At 36.5% G+C, this 25,371-nt stretch overlaps 1 protein-coding gene and 1 long non-coding RNA gene across 8 annotated transcripts; one reads left to right on the top strand and one right to left on the bottom strand.

Moving 5' to 3' along the window:
• Positions 1-13,951: 13,951 nt before the first annotated feature.
• Positions 13,952-19,427, top strand: LOC7485271 (putative GDP-L-fucose synthase 2). 7 transcript variants are annotated; one of them, XR_002982646.2, is made up of 4 exons: positions 13,952-14,103; positions 14,229-15,186; positions 17,657-17,743; positions 18,082-18,516. XR_002982646.2 is itself a non-coding variant. In XM_024604539.2 (3 exons), exons 1-2 carry the CDS (start codon positions 14,085-14,087, stop codon positions 15,179-15,181), a joined length of 972 nt encoding a protein of 323 aa, XP_024460307.1. In that variant the 5' UTR covers positions 13,952-14,084; the 3' UTR covers positions 15,182-15,186; positions 19,409-19,427. The 7 variants fall into 7 exon arrangements, 5 of the variants coding, with proteins under 5 accessions (XP_024460307.1, XP_024460306.1, XP_024460305.1 ...); XR_002982647.2 differs by lacking the exon at positions 17,657-17,743 and adding an exon at positions 15,938-16,014; XM_024604539.2 differs by lacking the exons at positions 17,657-17,743; positions 18,082-18,516 and adding an exon at positions 19,409-19,427.
• A 2,461-nt stretch (positions 19,428-21,888) lies between these two features.
• Positions 21,889-24,051, bottom strand: LOC18100562 (uncharacterized). Its single transcript, XR_002982443.2, has 2 exons — positions 22,956-24,051; positions 21,889-22,776 (listed from the first exon to the last, which is right to left on the bottom strand). It is a non-coding gene; the product is annotated as an uncharacterized LOC18100562 (long non-coding RNA).
• Between the last annotated feature and the right edge of the window lie 1,320 nt (positions 24,052-25,371).

Genomic DNA, 25,371 nt, shown 5'->3' with positions numbered 1-25,371 from the left:
CTCTGGTCACACCTCATCAACCTGTTGCGACTGTTCCAGGTACTTCTAGTTTGCCTACACCTGCTGTTAGTAATTGGCGTAATTTATTTGTCTCTAATAGCAATCCAGTTAGTTGCCCTAAGTTGATGCATTACTCTAGATTTACTGACACTGGAGGTTGCAATCTCTTAGATGATGATCTAGATAAAAAATATGATTTATGGAAGTTTAGTCTTATTGGCTATGTAGCTGGTAAATCTCCTGGTTTCAAAGCTTTTAACAATGTTGCTAACTCTTGGAACTGTGTACTTTGAGCATCCATGAGACTGGCTGGTTGATCTTTAAATTTACAAATGAGGATGATAAACTTAATGTTCTGAATGATGGACCTTATCTGGTTTTTGGTCGTCCCCTTATACTACGGGCAATACCTGAATATTTTGATTTTTCTACCTCTTAAATGCTCACCATTCCGGTTTGGGTCAAGTTTCCTAGCCTCCCGATAAAATGCTGGTCTCCTAAATGTCTTTCAAAATTTGCTAGCATAATTGGTAAACCATTCCAAAGTGACATGCTTACTTCTTCTATGTTTAGACTCTCGTATACTAGAGTTCTAGTAAAAGTTAATTTACTCTCTGACCTGCCCTATTCTGTTGATATTACTCTACCTAATGGGAATGTTCTTCATCAACAAGTGGTTTATGAAACATTACCAAGATTTTGCAAACATTACCGAGTTCTTGGACATCTCACTTCCACTTGTACCACTTCATCTGCTATGCAAAGTAAGCCAATGTCCCAAGTCAATAATGTCAACGCTCATAACAACCGTGACAGTGTTTTCCAGAGGTAGGGACCTTCTATTGTTTCTCTAGTGGTGGATGAACAAGATATATCTTTGCCTACTAGGTGTGGAGTTGATCCAATATAGTCAAAGATTAGAGCTGCTACTAATGATGGTTGGGTAACAGTTAGGAACAAAAAAATCCAGTCGTAAGCATTAAGCTTCTCCTACTAGGAGCTTGGCAACTACTGATGCTGCTCATGAGGGGATACACAATGGTAATAACAATGTTGGGACGGTGGCTGCTAGTTCTCATCCAATAACTCCTGCCGATGCTCTTGTGGGTGGTTCAGGAGCTGGTTCTAGGGTCTATCAACTCATCTGCAATCTCCAATTTTTGAGGTATGTGCTAGAGTTGATAATGCTATTATGCAAGGTTGTGTGAGTGCTAAGGGCAAAGAAGTGTTTGTTTCCAAGGGTCCAGGTGTGGCTAGATCCGTGGAAGATGGTCCAGTTGCACTGCCTCCTAGGAAGAGGGTGAAGAATCGAGCTAGCAGAGTTTCTGGCAGTGGTAAGGGGTCACCTGCCACTACTACCTCTTGATGTTAATCTATAACTAGAATATCAGAGGGTTAAACAGCCCTCTGAAACAACATGAGGTTGCTCACCTCATAAGGAAACATAATATGGATGTTTGTGGTCTTTTGGTAACCAAGCTTAGCTTTTTCAAGGTTTCCTTGTTGCAGAAATTCAGGCTTAAGAATTGGAAGTTTCTGTCCAATGCTTCTACGACTTTAAATGCTAGAATTGTGGTTTTCTGGAACCCCTCTACTATCAAAGTTGACTTATTAGATTTCTCGGCTCAAGGTATTCATGTTCTAATTTACAGTTTTATTCATCAGTTCTCCTTTTTTTGCCACTTTTGTCTATGGCTATCACACTATTATAGCAAAGAGACCCCTATGGGATAAGTTGCGGCAATGGTGTCCTAATGCTCCTTGGCTTATTTTGGGTGATTTTAACTCCATGCTCTCTCAAGCTGATAAGCATAATGGAGTAATTGTTTCTTCCTATGAAGTTGCTGATTTCAGGAATTGTTGCTCTGATCTTGGCTTGTATGATTTAAATTACACTGGTTGTCATTTCTCCTGGACTAATGGCAGGGTGTGGAGTAAAATTGACAGAGTCCTAGCCAATCCTCTTTGGTCGTTATCCCAAGTGCATGTTCATTTTGGCAACTCTGGAGCCTTATCAGACCATTCTCCTGCCATTATTCGCTTAGACTACCAGCATGCAGGGGTAAGAGATATTTTAAATTCTTTAATATGTGGGCTCAGCATGACAGTTTTCTAGAGTTGGTGGCAGATAAATGGTCTCTCTTCGTCTAAGGTTCTACCATGTTTATTCTATGCAAGAAACTCCAGCACTTGAAGGGCTACTTGAAGGAACTTAATAAGCTTCATTTCAGTCATATTTCAGAAAGGGTTTCAAGATCAGAGATGGAACTTGAAACTCATCAAACTGCCTTTCACTATGATAAGGATAATCTTCAGTATCTTGCTCTGGATAAGCAGCTTCGGCAAAAGCTTTTCTATCTCAAATTTGCTGAAAGATTATTTTTTTGCTTAGAAGCTTAAATGTAACTTCTTCAAAGATTGTGACAAGGGCTCATCTTTCTTCCATTCCCTCATGAGTCAGCGACATCGAAAGAATTTCATCCCTGCTATTCAGCTTAGCATCGGTTCCCTTACCACCTCTATTGATGAAGTAAGGGATGCTTTCGTTTGCTATTTCAGGGACTTGTTTGGCTCTTCTAAGGGCACACTTTCTTTGGATGTTGCAGTTTCTCGGTCTAGCCCTTATATTGATCATGCCTCTCATGCATCTCTCTGGCTCCAGTCACTTGTGATGTTATTAAGCAAGCTTTATTCAGCATTGATGATAACAAGGCTTCTGGGCCGGATGGATACACCTCCCTCTTCTTCAAAAAATCCTAGGATATTGTTGGTAGTGATTTCTGTCATGCAGTCTGTGACTTCTTTGTCTATGAAAACTTCTCAAACAGATTAATCACTCCATCATTGCTCTCATTCCCAAATCTGCCAATGTTACTTCGACTGCTGACTTCATACCTATTTCTTGTTGTAATGTGGTGTACAAAGTGATTTTTACGATCCTCTATGCGAGACTTGTTGTTGCCCTTGCAGATATTATTAGCCCTCTCCAAAATGCTTTCCTGGGAGGTAGAGTGATGGCTAATAACATTCATATTATTCAAGAGCTTCTTCGGCTATACGAGCGTAAGCGGGTGTCACCTCGTTGTTTGATGAAAGTTGATTTGAAAAAAGCCTTTGACTCTGTACAATGGCCTTTTCTGCAACAACTCCTACTGTCTTATGGCTTTCCAAATTGGTTTGTGCATCTTATAATGCTATGTGTGGAAACCACTTCTTTTTCTATTGTTGTTAATGGCAACATTTATGGTTTCTTCCAAGGAAAGAATGAGGTGCGTCAGGGTGATCCTTTGTCTCCTTATCTCTTTATATCCTGCATGGAATACCTTTCTAGGATGTTTAAGATAGCTTCTATGAACTCTTATTTCAGATTTCATCCTAAGTGTCGTCCTCTGGGTATTAATCATCTTACTTTTGCAGATGACATCATCTTACTTTCTCGAGGAGATAGGCAATATGTTGCCTATTTGTATCAGCAGCTCATATCATTTAGGAATATCTCTGGCTTGACAATTAACAGAGAAAAGTCTTCTATTTATTTTGGCGGAGTTGAAGAGCAGATGAAACAAGTTATTCTTTAGGACACGAGTTTTGTGGAAGGTCTCTTCCCTTTTCGTTATCTTGGTGTTCCCCTCAGTCCCCATAGATTGCTGGCTAGCCAATACTCTCCCTTATTGTAGAAGCTGGAATCTACAGTCCAGTTCTGGTAGGGAAAGAATCTCAGCTATACAGGGCGGGTTGAATTGATTAAATCAGTCCTCTTTGGCATAGTGCACTTTTGGCTGAGTATTTTTCCGTTGCCTGACATAGTTATTAAGCAGATTATTTGCATTTGTAGAAATTTTATGTGGACTGGAAATGTCTTGAAGAGTAATTCTACCATGGTTGCTTGGAAAGTGATTTGCCTAGCCAAGAAAGAAGGGGGTCTCGGTTTGTTTGATATCAAAACTCGTAACAAAAGTTTCCTTGCTAAGCAGCTATGGAACATCCACCTCAAATCTGATTCTATCTGGATTCAATGGATTCATCACTACTATCTTCCAAATGTTTCTATTTGGGATGCTGTTTCTCAGCGAACTTATTCCCCATTATGGAAGGCTATTATTTCCCTTAAGGATCAGATAGTTACAGCCAGCATCAAGCAATTGCTTTAATGTATACTTGGGACTATGGTGAACTTTATTTCACTGCCCAATCTTATGATTTCCTGCGTTTCAAATCTGATCTGGTTCCTTGGGCTAAGGTGGTCTGGGAATCTTGGTCTATGCCCAGATATAACTTCATTTTGTGGCTGGCAGTTGTGGGCAAGCTGCGAACTTGTGACAGGTTTCGCTTCCTGCAACTCGACCCTTTGTGTGTTTTCTGTCGGGTTGATGAAAAGTCCCACAATCATCTATTTTTCAGCTGTCCATGGACCTCTCTTCTTTGGAGGATGATAAAATCTTGGCTTTATCTGCATAAAAGAATGGCGACCATTAATAGTGTAATTTGCGGTCTTCCTTCTAGCAGAAACAACACTGCTAGTAGAATACGAAGAGTCTCCCTTGGTATTCTTATCTATTTGATTTGGGAAGAGAGAAGCAAAAGAGTCTTTGATAACTCTTGCAATCCAGTCCCTTTTGTTTTTCGCAGATTCCAGGTTTTGTTCTACATGATTTTACACTTTCATGAATAGTTTCTTAGCTGCTGGCATCTTTTGATTGGGGAAACTTGTTTGTATCTGTTGTGCATCCTTTGGGAGTCTGGTTGTGTTACTTGTCTTGCTTTGGTGTTGTAGCTAAGAGCTCTTTTTTGTTCTGGTTGCAGCTTTAGTCATTCTCGTTGTTTTTATTTTTTTGTGTTATGTGTTAGGCTCGGCACTTTGTCCTTGATTAGGTTCCTCATCTAACCATTGTTGTTGGTTCTCCAAATGTTTCTTTTTTTGTAAATCTTGTATATGAACTTGCTGGTTCTCCAGCCTTGTATATTTTTTGATATGATATATATTTTCTTACCCTTGATAAAAAAAAATAATCAATTATACAGGTCATCAGTAACCACGAATGCAATTAGTCCTCATCTCATGGTGGATTATAAACCTTATATCCAGTCCATACCATACTTTACTTTCTTTCATTTGTCTTCTTGTTTCCTTTTTTTCCTTATTTCCAAGTGTAATTTATCATTATTATACTATCAACAACCCATTCTGAATACTTACACCATTTTTCTATTTCAAATAGTTGCATCAATAACCTAGAGTAACATTACTGATTAGTACTTAAAAGTGCATTTTTATCAAGGTTTTATATCATCATTTTGCACTTGAAGTATCAATAACTCCTTAACTAAAGCATGTTTTATAATAACAAGTCTGATACTATAAGATACATTTAATTTATGGTAAATGTTCATCTTAAATGCAGGCCTATCACATAAATTAAATGATTGATTGATGAGTTTAACTACTGAAATTGAGAAGACAAAGAGAAGGTTAAACTTAGAAAAGAGATGCTGGTTCAGTCCAAACTGGAACATTGTTCAGTAATTGGGTCATATTTGGAGCTGTTGATCTTGGATTTCAATTTACTTTATATGGCTAGAAAGCTAAGACATAGGCCTAAAACATTCATGGGAGTCCAAGACTCAATTCTGCTGTTTGAAAGTCCAAATCTTAGCAACAACGGAGAAGTCGGAATCTGTCCTGTAGCCCAGACATTGTTCAGTGTTCAACCCATATCTCAAGTTCTAGAAGTCCAAATGCACCGATTCTTTTTTTGTTGGAAAGCTGAGACAATTTCCTAGAACTTTCATGGGGATAATCTATTCAAATTCTGGCATTAGCAATGACGTTTTGTTCAGACAAGAAGACAAGGATTGTCACCAAGTCAAGATGTGGCCACCCACTCAACAATTAGTCATCAAATCAATAGTTCCAAATTTTGGCCTATAAAAGGAGGCATTTTTCATGCATTTTGGCATCTTGGTTTTCAGATCAAGATCATGTTCTTGCTCTCTCTTTTTATATTTTTTAATGCTTAAGTTTTGTTTATATTAATCTCTTGTTTATGCTTTTCATTTCCTTTCCTTTACTTAGTTAATTTATATCTTATTTATGTTCTTATCTTGTTTATTTATGTTTCTCTTCTTCATTATGTTTAGTTAAGTTTATTATGTCAAGGTGAAAAGGTTACACTAATGGTGTAAGAATAAGTATAGTATAAACTCAACATGGACTTTAATGTTTGATATTAACATGTTTTGTATTTGTTATCTTATTCACTCGTAATACTTTGCTTGTTAAATGGTTAATCTAGATTTATGTTGTATAACCTTGATACAACAAATACATGGAACTTTCATAGCACAAACCGTATGGTATAACTGACACATGTGCTATGAAAAGAACTTGATTTGTTGTTAACATAAGTTATAATCATGAATATCTGACAACATTTACAAGTATTAGCATTATTCGAATAAGATAACTAATGTAATCATGTTAACAATTTATAATTCAATTGGAATCTCCTTTGTATGTGGTTTCTAGTTGAGTAATAAGAGTTTATAATATACTTGTTTGAAATATCATTAGTGGATCCTCTAACCTTGACAATTGTTTTTATCATTGTTTAATCTTTACATCAATATCACATCTCAAAGCTCTCTTCAACTTATTATTATTATTATTATTATTATTATTATTATTATTATTTATAATTATATAGTTAACCTCCATGTGGTTCGACCTCGGTCTTGCCGGATTATTTATTACTTCGACACTCCTACACTTGGGAGAAGACATCAATCTTTTGGTCGTGTCAATTACCCTTTCAAATACCTTTTTCGATGACTAAATGCAACTTTACACTCCCAAAATCCAAAGTCTATATTGTGTATCCACCATCTCATTTTTTCAAGTATGCATACAAATTTCGTTACAACTCCAATTTTATATTCCAATTAGTTATATTAACCCCTCATACGAACATTGAATTTCAAATAAACGTATCACATCCAATACAAACTTTACATTTCTTTTTTATCCACTATTATTTTTCCATAATATAATTATTTCATACTACAATAAAATAATAATTATCTAAGCAATAGTTAAAAATTTCAAGAGTCAGGGTGTCGAACACCTACCTTGAGCCTGAGTGTGTTCTGCCACTCTCAATTGTTGTCTTGATTCAATAACCTCCTCTGTTCCATTAGGGACACAACTTATCATGAACATATCAAGTATCATAGGAATTCCATTCCAATTTCCCACTCAATTTATATTTTCAAGCCAATAATAAAGAAATTCATATGAGTAATGCACATCCTCAAAAATCCAAGCCTTTCATATACTCAAGTCATATTCATCCATTTCCAGACAACACGTAGCCAATATTTAAACACGTAAACCACATAAACACCCTTCATTTCTTTAACCTTTATCATTTGGCCAAAACACTCATGATGCAATCTATGAGTATTCCTTTATCTTTTTTGCATATTCTCATCTAATCACATACTTTCAATCATAATCTAACAATTTATAGCTCATAAATTCAATTTAAATCTCTCCCCTCTTTAACAATTATATTTTAGTCGATCTTAGGTATATACATACCCCCCCTTTCATAACAAAAATCCACTCCTAATACAATTAAAACACATGTTTAAACATCCTATAATACCATTTAACACAATTTATACATTTCCCTCTCACTTGGCCGAAACCTCATGGATTAATTCCATGAGTTTCCGCTCAATTTTTTTTAATCAAATTATTTAAGCACATTATTTAATTGTCATAACCTATTTTTGAGCTATTCCTAAATAATGTACCCTTTTTCCCTTCCCCATAAAAAAAATAAATAATAATAGCAAGGAGACTGATAACTTGGCAAAAACTAGCTAAAATGGATTTCAGATATAGAGGAAGGTCGAGCAGTAATTTTGGATGAATTGAGAGCTTAATTGTACCTAATTGTACCCAAGACTGAAGAAACAAATGAGATTCAAAGTCGGAAATAATTATTATTGGATGAATCTGCATAAAAATTAAGTCTAAAGACATAATTGGATTTTTAATAGGCCAATTTTACTTACTCATGGGCCAAATTAAAAGTTTAATTGTGTTTAAGAATTAATTTGGGTCCAATTAAAGGATTTAATTAGATGTAAGGACTTAATTATATTTTAAATGGGTCAAACTGATTTTATTAGGGACTTAATTGGTGAAAAAATAAGTTTGGAAACCCTATTTGGGTTTAATTGTAAATATTAGAATTTTAGAGTATCAAATTTAATTTTTACCAAGATAATTGGTTGAAATAAAGGGTAAAATTGAAGAGAATTGAAAGTTTGGGGTTAATTAAAGGCTAATTGAAGAAATTCATAATGAAGGACTATTTTGAAAAAGGCGTCGAACTCTAAGGACTTAATTGATTGAAATCAGGGGTGAAATTGAAAAAAATATAAAGTTTAATAGTTAATTGAGGGTCAATATGTATAAATCAAAGACCAAGGACCAAAATGAAAAAGACGCTGAAATCCAGAGTTGACATTGAAGTTCAATGAGGGAAAAATTGTATAAAATCAAAAGTTTGAGGTCAATTAACGGTGCAATTGAAAGAAATAAAAAGACGGGGGCCCAAATTGAACTTTGGCCAAACCTCTAAATTAAAACCCTAAAAAGTATAAAACAACGTCGTGTTGAACAGTAAAAAAAGAAGGAACAAACCAAATGACACGTCGTCTGGTTAATGCTCATCATCATCTTCTTTTTTCACCCTAAAAAGTTATCCGGGTGGCTACTTTTCAGGGAAATTTAATGCTTCATCTCTTCACCAAATTTAACAAAACATACACCACCATGATAACCTGACATTTGAACATACCCCGGTATGGTTCTTTCTGGTTGATTGACACCACAACAGCCGTGGCGCTGGCCGATAGTGACCAACTCAGGTAGCCTTTAACTGCTAACTTTTGATAGACCATGATGACACATTTGAGCCAAAAGTTGGGGGGGGGAAATCAGCCCCTCCCCCTAGTTTTTCTCCTGCCATTGATGTTCTTTCTCCTCTCTCTCTGCCATGTTTTTGGCCACCACTACCTCAACACCGCCAACCAAAAGTGGACCAACCTTCTCCACCAACTCATCTGCTCATTGGTAATAGTGACAACCACCACTAACTTCCTCTTCTCCTTCTCCATCGCAGGTTTCTTATTCTCCAACAACCAACACCGACCATCAATTCTTCCACCAGCATCTCCACCATCGTCACGTCGAACCTCCCAACACTAGCAACCAAGCAGCACTCCCTTGCCCAGGTAATCTTCTTACTCTTCTTCTCCCTGCTACAGTCAGCCATTGCATGCAAAACGAGAATTTGTTTTGTATGGAGGAGGTAAGTATAATTAACATGGTTGTTGGGCTAGGCTAACAATAATGTGGGCTTGGGCTGAACCTGTTTCAGCCCAGTCCGGATGGCTGGGTCGGGTCCAACCCAGCCCCAACTCCAAAAAAAAAACATTGTTACGCTGCTAGTCCACCCAACCCGACTAAGTCGGGCTGGACCCATTTCAGCCCAGTCCGGATGGCTGGGTCGGGTCTAGCCCAACATACAATAATAATAAAAAAAATAGTTTTTTTAAAGAAAAAAACTTGAAATTTTTCAAAGGACATTTTAAAAATATTTGTGGGTTCCCTACATATTTTCCCAATAATTTTGCATAATATTGGGTTGTATTCTTACATTGTAAGATATAGATTCAGTATTAAAAATAACTAGTTCTTCAAAAATTTCAAAACAAAATCAAAAATTAAAAAAAAATCATTTCAAAGAACAAAAAAATGTTTTGTTTTCTTATAGACGGCTAAATCCTAAAAGTTTTCCAAGCATATTTTCAAAAAACAAAAATAAAAAATAAAAAATTACGACTTTCTCATATTTTAAAATGTAAAATGGGTATCATAACCAATTTATGATTATCCGTTAGGGTTTGGTCAAAATATAAAAAATCCTTCACTAATCATTTTTATTTTTAAAGTGTTAAGACTTGGTTGTAGACTTTAGTATTTGGAGGTATAAAACTACACCATAAAGTATACCCTTAGATATTAAAGATACAAAAAAAAAATGCAATGCTAAAATTTATACTTTAAAGTAGTTAGGATTTAACCCAATAAGATAGAGACTTCCTCACCAAGGGAGATTTGTCTTGAACCTTGGAAAAGACTAATGGATAGAAACATGACCTAAGAAAACAATCAACCAACAATGCAGCTTACCTTAGGTAGGGTGCACTGCGGGTGATGCGTTTTTTCCTTGCACAACCAATTCCTTACTCGGACTCTCACATTCCATTAGGTTTTCAAGTGACCATAACACTAGGTGGCGACTCCTGAACCTTATAATCATAATTTTATGATTAAACCCACAACCCCTTTTCACCAATATCTCAGGATGCAGACTCGCCTTTCTCAATGCTTCATAGGGCACGACAATAATCACCATTTAACACAACTTTCATGGCAATTCAAAGCAACAACTCAAAAATCCTCCTATTATGACTTTAGTCGAATCTATCCAAAAGAAAGGCATGAATTTTCTTTTAAATTTCTTAACAATATCTCAGGAGGCAGACTCGCCTTTCTCAACGCTTCATAAGGTACGACATAATCACCATTTAACACAACTTTCATGGCAATTCGAAGCAACAACTAAAAAATCCTCTTATTATGACTTTAGTCAAATCTATCCAAAAGAAAGGCATGAATTTTCTTTTAAATTTCTTAACAATCCTATCAAACTCAATCATTTAACATTTGGCCTAACACAATTCAATGCAATTATTACAATAATTACATCAACCAAATCAACCTCTCTTTTTTATAATCTAGGCCAAAGCTTACCCTTTTAAGAGTCAAGGGTTCCTTTTTAAAATTTCATGTGATTAAAAGAGCATATATATAGTTTATATCAACCAACTCATAATTAATTATTTCAATTAAGAATTTAAGCAACATCAAACCATTTTCATTTTATAGTTAACCAAATATGTGTTCAAAGGGAAACATGCTTTTCCTTTCAGTTTTTTTACCTAATTCTACATTACCCATTAATTTTCTATGCCCAAGAACATAACTCATAACAAGTTTAGCATCAATAACTCACTATCCAATCAAACACTAAGTTTAATCATAAATCTATAAACTAACATTCAAGAAAATCATACAAGAACTCATTAAAGCTAAAAAAAAAAAGGTTTATCATCACTTACCCACATCAAACCAAGGAGAAATTCCAAGGTTTCCAACCTTCTTCTTCTTCTCCCTCTTAAAACTTTTGTTTCTCTTTCTAGCTGCCACTTTCTCTCTATTATTTCTTATAAACCCTTGCCAATAGATCCTTCCTTTCACTCTTTTCTTCCATCATTTCATTTAATCTCTCCATTTTTAGTGAATATCCTAAGGAAATTTTAAGAAAATAAAGGAGAGAAGGTCCATCCATGGCTACTGGAAACAACCTCTTGCAGGCTGATTTTATGTTTAATTACATTTTTTCCCTTTATTTAATGTCCCTTGTATTTGTTTTTTGTGTAAATTACCTGGTTGCTGCCTAAATGACGAGTCTTTATTCTAAATTTTGGTTGTCATGAAAATACAGCCCAATGTACGACATCAAGTCGAGAGATTTCTCGTAAAAGTTTAGCCCAATCCAATTGTCAGATTGAGAGTTATGCTTGATACTGTAAAATTGGTCAATTTGTGATTTTTTGTTAGAAATTTGAATTTTCTTATGCAACCCTTGCATCAATCGTATAAATTATTTTACTAAATCTTTATATTAATTTATTTATTTATATACTAATTATTTTATTCACGAACTTATTACTATTTTGCGGTAACGTTATTTATTTTTAACTAGGGTTTACACCAACACTTTTTCATACAGTTCTTTCTTAACTTTTTATTCCTCCATTCTATTATAATTCTTGGATTTATTTTTTCATTCTCAAAACACATTTATTTTAACTTTTCCTAATTCTTTTGTCCAACAAAACTCATTACCGATTTCTCCAACATTATGAATTTTTAACTAAATTTCTTAGTCCTCATTTTAACTTTAAAAAAACGTTTAAATTCATTTATGGATTTTATCCCCTCCAATACACATCAAATTATTATTTTTCTCATTATTTATCCATTTTATTTCATCCCGAGTTGCCATTTCTTATTGAAGTTTTATTATCTTTGACCCTTTACACAGGGGTTTACAATGTTTATTTCTTTTACACAGGTAAAACAATGTATAAAGTTTTTTTTTTAATTATATTACATATCAAATGTTTGAGTTGGTTACTAATTGTTGTATGTTTTTTTACATAAAAATATGGTTATGAGAGCATTTACACATGGGCGACCAAGAATTAAGTCCAAACATATTATGTCTTTTCAGGTCTTGGAGGTAGAGCTACAACCTTCATTAGGATACGTGTAATACGTTATTGATAATGCAAATGATGTTATTTATATTAAGTATATTTTTTATTGTAACCATATTTACTAAGTTTCATTGGTTATTTATTAACAAATGGTGTGAGAGTAGATGCTTTGAAAATAATCTAACAAATATTTTGTTATTTTATCGTAGCGAGTTAGATAAATAGTAGTCAAATCAGGTATGTTATAATAAATTGCAATGTTAATTTTAAAATTGGTTGATGTTGAAAATTGCCAAATTAAGATCCTTGGGTTTGGCATGACAGCTAAACCCAAGATCCCTGGGTCTGACATGACCCAAGCGCCTTGTGTGTGGCTACCATGCCAAACCTAAGATACTTGAGGTCTAGAAGTGCCTTGGGTATGGCTGCTATGCCAGACCCATGCGCTTGGATCTGGCGTAACCCAAGCGCCTGAGCTTGGTAACCATGCCAGACTCAAGTGCTTTTTAAAAAATATATATATAAATTAACTTATAATTTTTCTAAAAACATATTTATTTTGTATTTTCATCTTTGTCTTTTTAATCAAATATATTTTTATTTTCTCTATATTTATTTCTTCTATTTTGGGACATTAACCACACGCATCCTTAAAAATCACTCAATTTTTTTATTAATCTCTAATTTTAGTGAAGAAATCATCTATAAAATTGCACAAATTAAGATAGTCAAAAGGACAATAAATCTTTTACATATACAATATTTTGTTTTCCTACAACATAATGTATCAATTCAAAAGTTTAAAAGTTTTCTCTTATGATCGTATATTTTAAATTTTTGTATATACTAATAGTTATAATGTAGAATAAACTCTCCTTGCAACAAACTTTGACAATTAAATCATGCAACAACATCTTAAATTTTAAAAAAGCATGAACCGTTTAAAAAACTGTCCAACACTTGGATGAAAACATAAAATTAATATAGTCGAGACCCAGGCGTACAGTTTTGGCATGGTTGTCACTTGGGTCTGGGTATGACAGCCATACTAGATTTGACAAACAACAAACAAAGAGGACAATTGTGCACTTTAATTGTTATGAGAGAAAAAAAAAGAAGAAAAAAACACAAATAATCCATCATCGGCGGCAATCCAATTATTATCTGTTTACACGTGTCACACCATGTAGAAGAGGGCATGACTGTGTATCTAGTGAGACGGTGGATGGCCAGATTTGACCACTGGAAAGCGTTACGCGTGTCTTTTTAATGATGCAGGCGCCATACATTCACTTGGGAAAAAAAAACTAAAAAAATTATTACAGTTCATAATAAAAAAAATCTTTTAATTTTAAGTGATTTTCCATGTTATCATAATTTTTTTATAATAATTGTTTAATACGATGTTATTTTTGTCAGCATTCATTAATAAAATCACGATTCTCGTATTGGTGGCTATATAAAAATTTACTATTTCCCAGTGCTTTTCTATCTTATCCTGTATTCTTAAAAAATTTACTCGGTAAAATACCCCTATTTAAACCTGTTAATAAGCCTAATTGCAACAAGCGGTTGAACCTGTAAGACTTTCTTCATAACTGCTTTCCTGTCTTCTAATAAAGCTCCATCCCCTCCGCGCCAATCCCCAGATCCTCCTCCAAATGGGCGACCCCACCCATGGTAAACTCTCTCAATTTTCCCACATTTTCTCATCAACCAGACACCCTTCTCTCACATCGCATTTCTTAAATTCTATTCTCTCTTATTTTTCTTTTCTTATTCTAATCTCTAACATTTCTCTACAGACTCCTCCGATTTCCTCACCGACAAATCGGCTAAAATCTTTGTGGCTGGACACCGCGGTCTAGTCGGCTCGGCAATCGTCCGTAAACTTCAATCCCTTGGCTTCACCAATCTTGTCCTGCGGTCCCACTCCGAGCTCGATCTCACTCGCCAATTTGATGTGGACTCCTTCTTTGCCGCCGAGAAGCCCCGATTTGTTATCCTAGCCGCTGCTAAAGTCGGCGGGATCCACGCTAACAATACGTACCCTGCCGATTTCATTGCTATAAATCTCCAGATCCAAACTAATGTGATTGACTCCTCATTTCGCCACGGAGTTAAGAAATTTTTGTTTTTGGGATCTTCATGTATTTACCCAAAGTTAGCACCGCAGCCCATTCCTGAAAATGCACTGCTTACTGGGCCTTTAGAGCCTACGAATGAGTGGTACGCAATTGCGAAGATAGCTGGGATTAAGATGTGCCAGGCTTACAGGATTCAGTATAGCTGGGATGCTATTTCTGGAATGCCGACCAACTTATATGGTCGGAATGATAATTTTCATCCGGAGAATTCTCATGTTTTGCCGGCATTGATGAGGAGGTTTCACGAGGCGAAGGTGAATAATGCGAAACAAGTGCTGGTCTGGGGAACTGGGAGTCCGTTGAGGGAGTTTTTGCATGTTGATGATTTGGCGGATGCGGTGGTGTTTTTGATGGACAAGTATAGTGGGTTGGAGCATTTAAATGTGGGCAGTGGGAAGGAGGTTACTATAAAGGATTTGGCAGAGTTGGTGAAGGAGGTTGTAGGGTTTGAAGGTGATCTTGTTTGGGATACATCAAAGCCAGATGGGACTCCGAGGAAGTTAATGGATAATTCTAAGTTGTTGGGGTTGGGTTGGACACCGAAGATTTCACTTAAGGATGGGCTTGTTGATACTTATAAGTGGTATGTGGAGAATGTGGCGGGGCAATGATGCAGGTGATTACTACAACGTTTAATGTGTTTTCTATTGAAGATTATTGGCTGTCGGTCTAATGATTGCAACTATATATGTTATGCTTACATTGAAATAATTTCAACACTCATTGTGTATCGGTTACCTTACATATGCATTTGCCTCTAGTTCACTAGTTATTTTTGTCTAGGAACTCCGAATGCTGTTGTTGTTTCAGTGTACTATTATTTTATGTTGAGTAGCTCATTCTGAGGATTATTACATGAATGTGGTTGGTGCTTGTGGCTTTTTATTTGCTGGATTAGGCATGATAACATTGATAATCAAAATTCATATGCTTGTCTTTATATCTTGTCCGACCTCTTGCACGAGCATTGCTTGATTTACACTTTCTAATGTGGATCTGCCTTTTATCTATGTCAATTTGCTAATTTTATTTTTCCAAGAAACATGCTTTGAATTCAACATCGAGTTTCCATTTGTCTGCAATGTAGGCAATTATATATAGTGTGGCAAGTGCTTTGTTGCTTCGTTAGTAACATGATATATGCTTTCTTGTTTCTAATGCCTGTCCCAATTGGTTATGGTTTCCTACCAGTAATTAATCTAGCTTGTTTAGAAATCTGGTACTGATGCTGTGTTATTCTGCGACTATTTCATTATAAACTCCTCTTCTGCCTGAGATATCTGATCTTCCATTCTTTCTCTAATCTTTATTTTGTTTTCCCCTGCTTTTTATATATTTTATTCCCCCCCTGACTTCTTGTACACAAGCTCGAGCAAGGCATGACGATCTCAATTGATATAGAAGCTAGTGCTATCCTGTTCTAGTTTAACCTTGATTCCCAATGGTAACACAACTTTCTTCATTTCATATACTTGTTATGAGTTGTAGTTGTTCTAACCTGCAATTGTAATCACCCAACACTGAGCATCTGAGTCCTGATATCATTGACGAGTTCATTTTCTTATATTTGAAGGTCAATTGCAATGTCAAATAAAACTCAGTCCAATAGGAAAGCTCAGCATACTTTAGATTATAGAGCTAATAGAATTATAGGACAGGGGAGACCAAAATGATAATACAGAACGTATTTGAGCTGGAAGGTAACAAAAAGAGACTGTACTGCATTATCTGTCTGCTTCTTTTGTGTTGAACATTTCCTTTCATTTGTATTCTTTAGGACCAAAAAATGAAGATATGATGATGTGGAATAGAATGGATCTTTATCCTTTGGAATCAAGAACCTATTTGCTAGTGTTGATGTGATTACCTTCTCAATTCAATTTCTTGAACCCTGGATAAAATAGTGTTGTTTTTGGAACTACCAATTCTGTTTTTGATTCACTTAAACCCAATCCATGATTTGCCTGCTCCAAGGTATTCAATTCTTCAGGGGGGGGGTTTCATGTGGGGGAAGGGGAGCTTGTTTACCTGGAGAACTTGCTTCTTCAACAAGACCGAATTCACATCCTATGATTTGTCATCTCTGAGATGGTAGTTAATGAATAAACAACCACATAACATGCATTTACTTGTGCTCCTGATACTTGGTTGTGCCTCCTTTTCTGGTTTTTGTTGAAGATATCATTAAATATAAAAGAAGAATAAGAAATGCTTTGTACCAGTTTGGGGTGCTTGATTACTAGCTCAAATATTTCCTTCTGGAAATTTGTTTCTCTTTAGGTATACCTGGTTTATGGGTACTATGCTTGAGGGTCATGAGTACATTTTTTGTGTTGCCTATAGTATACAGGAATAATTTCTGCACTCGGGAATAATTTTGGCAACTAAAAACTATGATTTTCCTGAATAAAGCTTTGATGGATGGAAACAAAAGTGATAATTAAAACGAAGGATTTCTCTTTAAACTATGCAAATTTAATTTATTTTGCTGATTAGCAGAAGTTGGGTATATTCATGTAAGGATGTGATCATGCATCAACTTCTATGCTGTAACCCTCTGGTATGTTGGAGAAAATCTTAGATAAAAGCAGATGTGCAGGTTTTCTTTTTCTATGATGGTTTTGTATTAGATAATGTTTTTAATTGGAGTTCAGGATCAGCAAGTACTCAATCCTTGGCAGTCTAAATGCCGATTACTAGTGGAGTTTTTTCATTGACATGTAGATTTTGCATAGATATTCAAATGTTTTATTTTTCTTATTTAGTGAAGCGGTTAAAAGTTTTGTTTGATCTGTGATGTTTGGCAGTGCCAAAATTGATACTAGGTCTGAACTATATTTGATACCGAAGTGTCTATGACTGATTTTTGGAATGTTGAAAAATAGAGCTAATTAGTAAGAAGTAGTAACATATGGAACACTTGTTATTCACTCAAGGTCACTGAATCCTCAGGATGCAAATGGATATAAGTCATCGTATTTGTTACTAGGGGCAACTCTTCAGCTTGCTACTTATGGGTTCTCTCTCCTTGAGGGTCTGTTTTTATTCAGGCTAACTGTGTTTCTAATTGATGACCATGTGTTCAGGTTTAACACAAAATCCTTGCATCGATATAGTGATAGACCATGTAAAACTCCAGTGCAGGGATTTGGTGTATAAAAGCTTAATCCTCAGTGAGTATGTTAAATTGAAAACTGCATGTTTAGATACATCCGTTCCTCTCCCAGGATGCAGAATCCCAATTTAACATTTTAAAAGAAAGTGGAAGTGGAGACTGAAAGTACATATCTGACATTTCCTCTTGTCCTTTTCCATTGTAGAGGAATTCTCTTCTAACTAATAGACTTGCTATCGAGTTATTCTCTTCTATGGATAGTCTTGGAGATTTTTCCACCTCACTTTCAATTTATTCATTGTTTTCCTTTTGAGACCTTTAGTTGTAAGATATGTGTGCATCTTGGGAGTTGGTTTGACTGTGGTTCTGTGAATTAACTATCTTTTCTGTTCCCAGATCACTGGCATTATGAAATTCATGCTCCTGTCCTATGCTATGTTGACTCCGAAGAAGAATTGGGGCTTGTTTGAGGCAATTTTGAGTTCATGACTTTGATACTGGCTCCCTTAAAACTAGGTTGATTGTGAATAGAAGGTTGCTTTTTCTGTGTTTCCTGTGGTACATTGGCACTGAGTTATGTTCTGAAGGTCTGGTGCTCTTATACAACTCTTGCATTGAGTACTTCTCTGCTTAGATCAATTTATCATAGAAAGTAAGGCAACAAAAGGAAAGATGGTTTCTTAACTACTAGTTACCACTTCTGAAGCATGCTGTTAATTGATCGGGAAAGGCTTATCAATTTGCAACGTCTGAGTGTTGTTGTTTCAAAACAGCTGGTCCACCGAATTTTTTCCAACTCTATATTAACTTGTCTACAACTTAGGTGATTTACTTCTAATATGATAACCTATCATATGTATGCCCTTGTTCACTTGATATAAGCTTGGAACATTTGATTTTTAGATAGATGATTGAGAAAGGTATGATGCTGGAAAAATAATTGCGGTTTACATGACATGTATTCCATGAAGACATAATGAAGATCCAGGACAATTGACAGCTAAAAGTTTTAATCCAAGGTGAGAAGGAGTTTGATTTTGTTGTTTGGAATTTATGGATTGCTACCATATCATACCTTTAGATGCATAGAAGATTGACAGTTTGAATAACAGTCAAGATTTTGTGGAATTTCAACGTGATTGGATAACAGGGAAGGATATGTATAATGAACCAAAAACACACTTCTTAGAGGACATGACAAGGAATTAAGTTATTTTTGTTGCCTTGAATGGAGCCCAATTGACCTGTAGGAGGATTGCGGGAGGGGTAGTGGTGTGTTAATGCGCTTCCATGTTATGTGGTCAGTGGTCACTTCTTTATTTTTCATAATTTTTTGTTTTTTGGGGTAATAATGGAGAGCACTGGCTCGAACCTAGGATATGCCCCTCCCAAACCTCATGCCTTCACCACCTAACCTAGCACTAGTTGGTCCTTTAATTCATGATCATGACTTTCCACTTTGGGGCAATAATTCATTAAGATAGATATGGAAGCTAATATTGGCAAGGGTCTCTGACGTCAAATACACAGGTGCCCAACTGAAATGTGAAGGAAAGAGTCCCAATGTTCTTCCTGGTTACAGGTATCTAGTCGTGAGAATGAAGAAACCTGACTTGAGTTGTAGCAGTTTTGAAGTTTTATAACACTGTTTATCGGAGAATAAGTTTCGATAACGTTGTTGCTTTACTGAAATGAAACAGTGTCTCTGTCATTTTCCTTCCAGAAACTTCACCAGAACAAGCTTTCTCCCAGCTCCTTTCAAGCAGCTTCTCTCTGGCCTCTTAAAGACCCTACGGATGCCAGCTAGCTAGCTGCCAATTCCATGCGCTTGATCTGGTCCTCATGAACGAGGGTACGAGAAAAACATAGGCACCAAGTGCTACAGCATCCATGGGCTGGGATGGGACCTAGTCTTAATTGCACTTGTATGCTGATACATGGTGCGTGTAAAAAAGAGAGATTCGGAGTGAGGAGCAGTCTAGGTTGGCCAAACAAAAGAACCAGACAGCCATTTAAGGTAGGTAAGGAAAAGTTTTGCCTTGTTAAAGTGAACACGTTAGAGCCTTGTTTAGGATTGCAAACAAACCAGAGAATCTTAACACAAGTTGCTGCTCGCTAGCAATTTTAGGAAAATATAATTGAAGTGGACGATCCACCAACTGCTGGGTAGTGGCCCTAGGCTTGAACAGGAAACTCCCTGTTCTTCCCCATGAGGTGCAAGACATTCTGACAAGTAAAATTCAGTTATTAGTGTTGTTCATGACACTTAACCCTGAATTTGGTAGACATCGATTATGATCATATTCAATTACTATTGCTGCAAATCTCATAAAGTTACCAAAAAAGTTGTCTTCTTACGTTGGCAACAAACGTTCACGGGTTATCAGAAACAGTAATAGTAATTGTGGTTGGTATTGTGGCATAAGCTAGTTGTTGTGGTTGTAATTTGAAAAATAATTGTTTTATAAAAAGTATTTTTAATTGAGGTTGATTTGGAAAAATATATGTTTGGTTAAAACTGTGATTGAAATTGAAATTGAACAAAAAATAATTTAACGTGTTTGGTTAAAAATATTTTTCAGGTTATAAAATAACTAAGAAAAATATATATTAATATTGATAGTTTTTAATTAAAATATTATACATTTAATTACTATTATTATATTATGAAATAAACAATATTTTATATAAAATATTTTTTATTATTTTATTAAACTATTTACATATAAAATCTATTTAACAAGAATTATAGTTTTCATGACTTACTGAGCTTGCAACAAATTATAAATATAATATGATGATTGACGCGCCACCACATTCGATAGTTTTTTATTGTTCCATTCTTGCAACCCCTACCTAAAGCTGAAATCAATCATCACACACGGCGTCTCTCTTCACTGCCATCTCCTCCTTCCACCGTGTCCCTCTCTTGGCAGCACCTCCACTGGAACCAAAACCAACACTGCCATTAACCAACCCCCTCATCAAGACTAGCCCTCACCTATTTACCTCCACGAATCAGCCCTCTCCCTCACAAACCCAGTAGCCTCTCACATCTTCCACTACCAACACACCCATAGTGAACCGACCTAACCATCAAACTACCACATAGCAAGCCCTATGTCTCCCTCACACAGACCCGAAAACACATCTCACCTAGTCACCTAAAACCCATCTGCATCTCTGTTTCAAACCATCAACCCATTAGATTCCCCTAACCAACGGTCAGCTTAGCATCCCCCATCGACCCAACGCGCACCAGCCCAATCGAAAGAACCTAGACTCAAACAACCATAGACCACCGCCACAACCTCCAACGCTCTCCAACAGCCCTCGTGGTTTTCTCATCTGGACAAAAGATCCACCCATACCTGAAGCACTAGTCAAGGAAGAAAGAGGAGAACGATTTTATACTATGTTTATAAACACAGTTGCAAGTTGGAGGAAACATAGGATAGGAAAAAGCATGCAATTTCTGCTTCAATAAAACTGAGTTTTGAACGAAGATAGTGGTGGGGTCATGCATGAAAATTACAACTTGTTTTGTAACCAAACGATATGTTGTAAGTATTAAATAAAAACATTGCCGTAAGCGTTGAGCCAAACGGTATAATACATGGGGCAGCTGGAAGTTGAGAACTTGGGTTTTGCTCATTGCTAGTGTTATTTCCCAGGAGGCCAGTCCTGTTTATTTATTCATTACTAATCTAATATGAAGGCACATTCCAAGCCCTTCAACCTCCCCTCCTCGCATTCCCTCCCTTCTCCCTAGCCCTCTCCGGGGATTATTGAGGTTAGTTAGGACATGCCAAAGCCTGTTTCACTTTTCCAGGAGCCCACCATCATTCCAGGTCCCACTCCCACCTTGTTCAAGGCATTAATCTTGTAAAATATAATTGACCTAGCTAGGAAAACTCATTTCACATGCAACCCTATTACCAGATGTGTAGCTGTGAGGGCCTTTCCTGGTTCCGTCCCTTATCAGACCTCATACCTCCTCGTCTTTGCGTTTGTTTTTCTTGCTGTGTCTTTTTTGATTCATACAATCACACACACTGTAACTCTACGATAGAGCATGCCCATCTCCAGGGGCCCTAGAGTTTCAGTGTTCCCTGGACCATAGAAATGATGTATTGTCCACCTCACAATCCAATCCCAGAAACAACAACACCATTAGAACTAAACTAAACTATACAGACAGAGTATCATGCAAGGGGAAATTTCATTAATAAATTTTACTATATAACTGATGTTTTTCCTCGATTGTATGTACACATGGATGAAGGTGACATAACAATTCCTTGAGGATTTGAACATATACTACAACTATCAAGCCCCTACATTTCCCGAGAAAAATTAATTAACAAAAGGGACAGAAGCAAAGACTGACAACGAAACAGTGCTGAAACATTGAAGTCTGTAGCTTTAGGGGACCCTGAGATTTTAAAGCTCTACTCACCGAATTTGTTGAGTTAGGTGCCCTCCATTTGCTGCAATTAAATTCTCTCCCCTTTCTCTATGGGGGTTTGTTCTATGCTTGAACGAGCAGTCAATTAGGCACAAAACTTGGAACACCAGACAGCTAGTATTGCTTGGAAGAAATAATAATCAAAAGTTACCATGCCAATTAACTTGTTGTTGCACTTCCACAAGAACATTTGGATGCCAATTACATATCAACAATATCATCAGCCAAAGAAGAAATACAAAGAAAAGCTAGTAACAAAAGTGAAAGCAAGAGATTAGGAAGTAGTCCTTTATCATAACAATAGAGAGATTGAGCCTTCTAGCCAATATCACCACCAAACCCCGACACCATTTACCAAAAGCCAAGGAAGCAGAAGACGAAAAGGAAGAAGAAGAAGAGAGTTTTTTGCAATGATTGGACAGAAGAAATGATTTTTCTTGCGTATCCAGACCAGCTGCCACTCAAGCCTAAAACTCCCATTTGCTTAGCAAATATTCTCATGACAAAGGCCACACATGCCTCAGTGCCCCAAGTAAATACAGCACCAACATCCCTAACCATGTTCCACCCGCAGCAGAAGCAGCAGCACCACCACCACCACCACCAGCAGCAGCAGCAAAACCCTATCATTACATAAAGCGCAAAACCAATGAGCAAAAGTTTGGTATTTAAAACTTTACCACTACAAAAGAAGAAGGGTAAAAGAAAAAGAAAACAAAGAAAGTAAATTAAAGCAAGAAAAACAATTTGTGAGTGGGTGCAAATGGCCAAAAAGAAGATGAAATCAGAGAAGAGTGACAACATGGACATGGGATTGGTTGTCTGTACGTTTTCTCTTCTAATTTCTTCTGTCCTCTGAGAAAAGCCCTTGACGGGTTCTCTTGTCCTATCTTAAAAAGATATAAAGAAGGAACGCGATGGTGCAAAGAAGCTGAAAACATGAGGGCTTTGCCTCGCGAGTACATCTACTTACTGGCTGCAATAGTTAGCGAGAGTCTTGTCTAAAACATAATGTGGCCAAGAAGTAAAGAGAGTGGTGTGTGTTTTTTTTTTTGTACGGTTTTCAACATGGGATTCTTGGTTGTAGTAGCATGCACTTCTCTGCCTCAACACCCTCCATTCACTTCACTTCACTTGCTTGTATCAGAAGCCCAGATTAGCTAGATTTGCGCAAGCAATCTCTGTCCTCTTTCTTCCTTTTTCCATGCCTCCTCTATATCTTCTTTTCAAAATTCCACTATTACCCTTCTCAATGTCGGGATCCATGACTTAAGCAAAGTAATTATTTTTTAATGCATCATCCCCCCCTAGTTTATTAAAGTTGTGTACAAATTATTTAAGACTAAGAGACTCCTGACCAAACAGGCACCAGGGTCGAGGTAAAATTTCTCGAGACAGCCACCGAAAACCTCCACAACGGTGCTTCTAACTAGGCCTAACATTCGTTTGTGGATTCTAGGGAGTTACCTTAACCAGCTTCTCTTCTTCCATAGGGTCTAGAGAAATTATGGGGCCAAATGTAATCAGTACTGTACATGAATGGGGCTTTCAGCTTTGACCCTTTGGTCAAATATTGCTACTACTTTTGGGTGGTCCACTTTCATGGCTGAAAGGCAGCTCCATCTTCCATGGCTATTTTGTGAGAAGCAGCAGGGGTGCTTTGGTCATTTGGTCGAAGAATGGTAAAAGTACCCCGGATTTTACGTCTTCATGTTAACAGAAAGTGTCATGTGATGTGAATTGCCCTTTATGGAGGTCTTTTGCAGCCTTACTTGTAATGGTTGCCAAAAATATGCCTTAACCTTCTTCGGGGCAACGGGGAGGATAATAATACTAATAATAAAGAAACCCCGACCAAGCCCGTTTTGGTGCTTTGCAAGAAATGGCAACAGAGCGACCTGTGTGTAAACTTTAGTGCACTTTTGATCATTCGATTAGAAGTTCAGAGTGACAAGATTGCCCTTCAAGTATGTCCAAGTTCAATGATATTGGGAATCACAATACACTACAGTACAGCGCAGGAAGCTGGGGTGTCGGGGATCAAGCAGAACGGTGGATTTGGATGCATGAATGGTGATGGGATTAGGGTGCATCAGTAGCACAATGCACCTCCATATGGTACATTGAGTGTTTCTAAACCATCATAAACAGCAGGAGACAGAATGTCTGAGGTAAAGCTAGACATCAGAGAAAGAGGAAAGGATTTTTCAAGGGAAAATTGAGAGAGAGAGAGAGAGAGGGGTGCCTCAAGAGAAAGTAGGGCAGTTCTTAAACCAAGACAAGGATTGATCATCAGGAATCTATCCTCATTAAAGAAAAACACAGCCAAATAAAAACAACAGAAATATAAATATAACCCATTTTTTAGCGTTTAGAAATTGTTACAGCACAAAAGCAAAAGCAGATCATAAGAAGAAAAAAGAGAAGGAAACAAACGCAGCAGAGAAAGAAAATAAATTTTGAAGGGTTTTCGAAATTGAAAATATTTGAAGTATATATTTGAAGCATCTCCATGCAATAAGAAGACAGGATAATAAGAAGCTAAGATATCGATCGTTTTCAACCAAGGTATTCAAATATCATACTAGTACTCTATTTTTCTTGGCATTACTACTGTAACCACCTTGACGGAAGCAGAAACAGCTTATATTTACCAAATTTCTTCATTAAGCTTGCAAATGACAACCTAAAACATCCTTGCTCTTTTGAGAGAATGAGAAAGATCAGAGAGCTTAGTAGCTGTTTTTGCTGTTGAATGCAAGCAAATTCTGCTTCAGGAGCCCACTTCTTGATCTTTTATTGCTGAAACACGCAGGAGAGAAATGAGAGGGGCACAAGTGTATACGAGTAAGTGTGTGTGTGTGTGTGTGTGTGTGTGTGTGTGTGTGTGTTTATATATTCTTCATGACATTAATTTTAGTTGGAAAAAGTATGCAAAAGATTCAGGATATCACGTGGAGGAAGAATTTATTGCAATAATTAACCAAAACTCTAAATCGTTTGAAGAATTCACTGTATCAATACACTCAGTTTACTGTAGATTGTTTTAGTGAATTTATCCTTTTATCCCTCGGTGGAAAAGTTGGAAGGCTGGGTGATGGGAGTATTTGTGTTTTTACGCTGATTTATTAATTATTAAAAGATTTAACATGAATATTATTGTTTTGCAGGTTATTTTGTACAATAAAAATATGTTTATGCCCCCAAGTTCAATGGAA

This window comes from Populus trichocarpa, chromosome 6 (genome assembly GCF_000002775.5).
Source record: "Populus trichocarpa isolate Nisqually-1 chromosome 6, P.trichocarpa_v4.1, whole genome shotgun sequence".
NCBI classification, from domain to species: domain Eukaryota; kingdom Viridiplantae; phylum Streptophyta; class Magnoliopsida; order Malpighiales; family Salicaceae; genus Populus; species Populus trichocarpa.
This window is presented reverse-complemented; position numbering and strand designations above follow the sequence as displayed.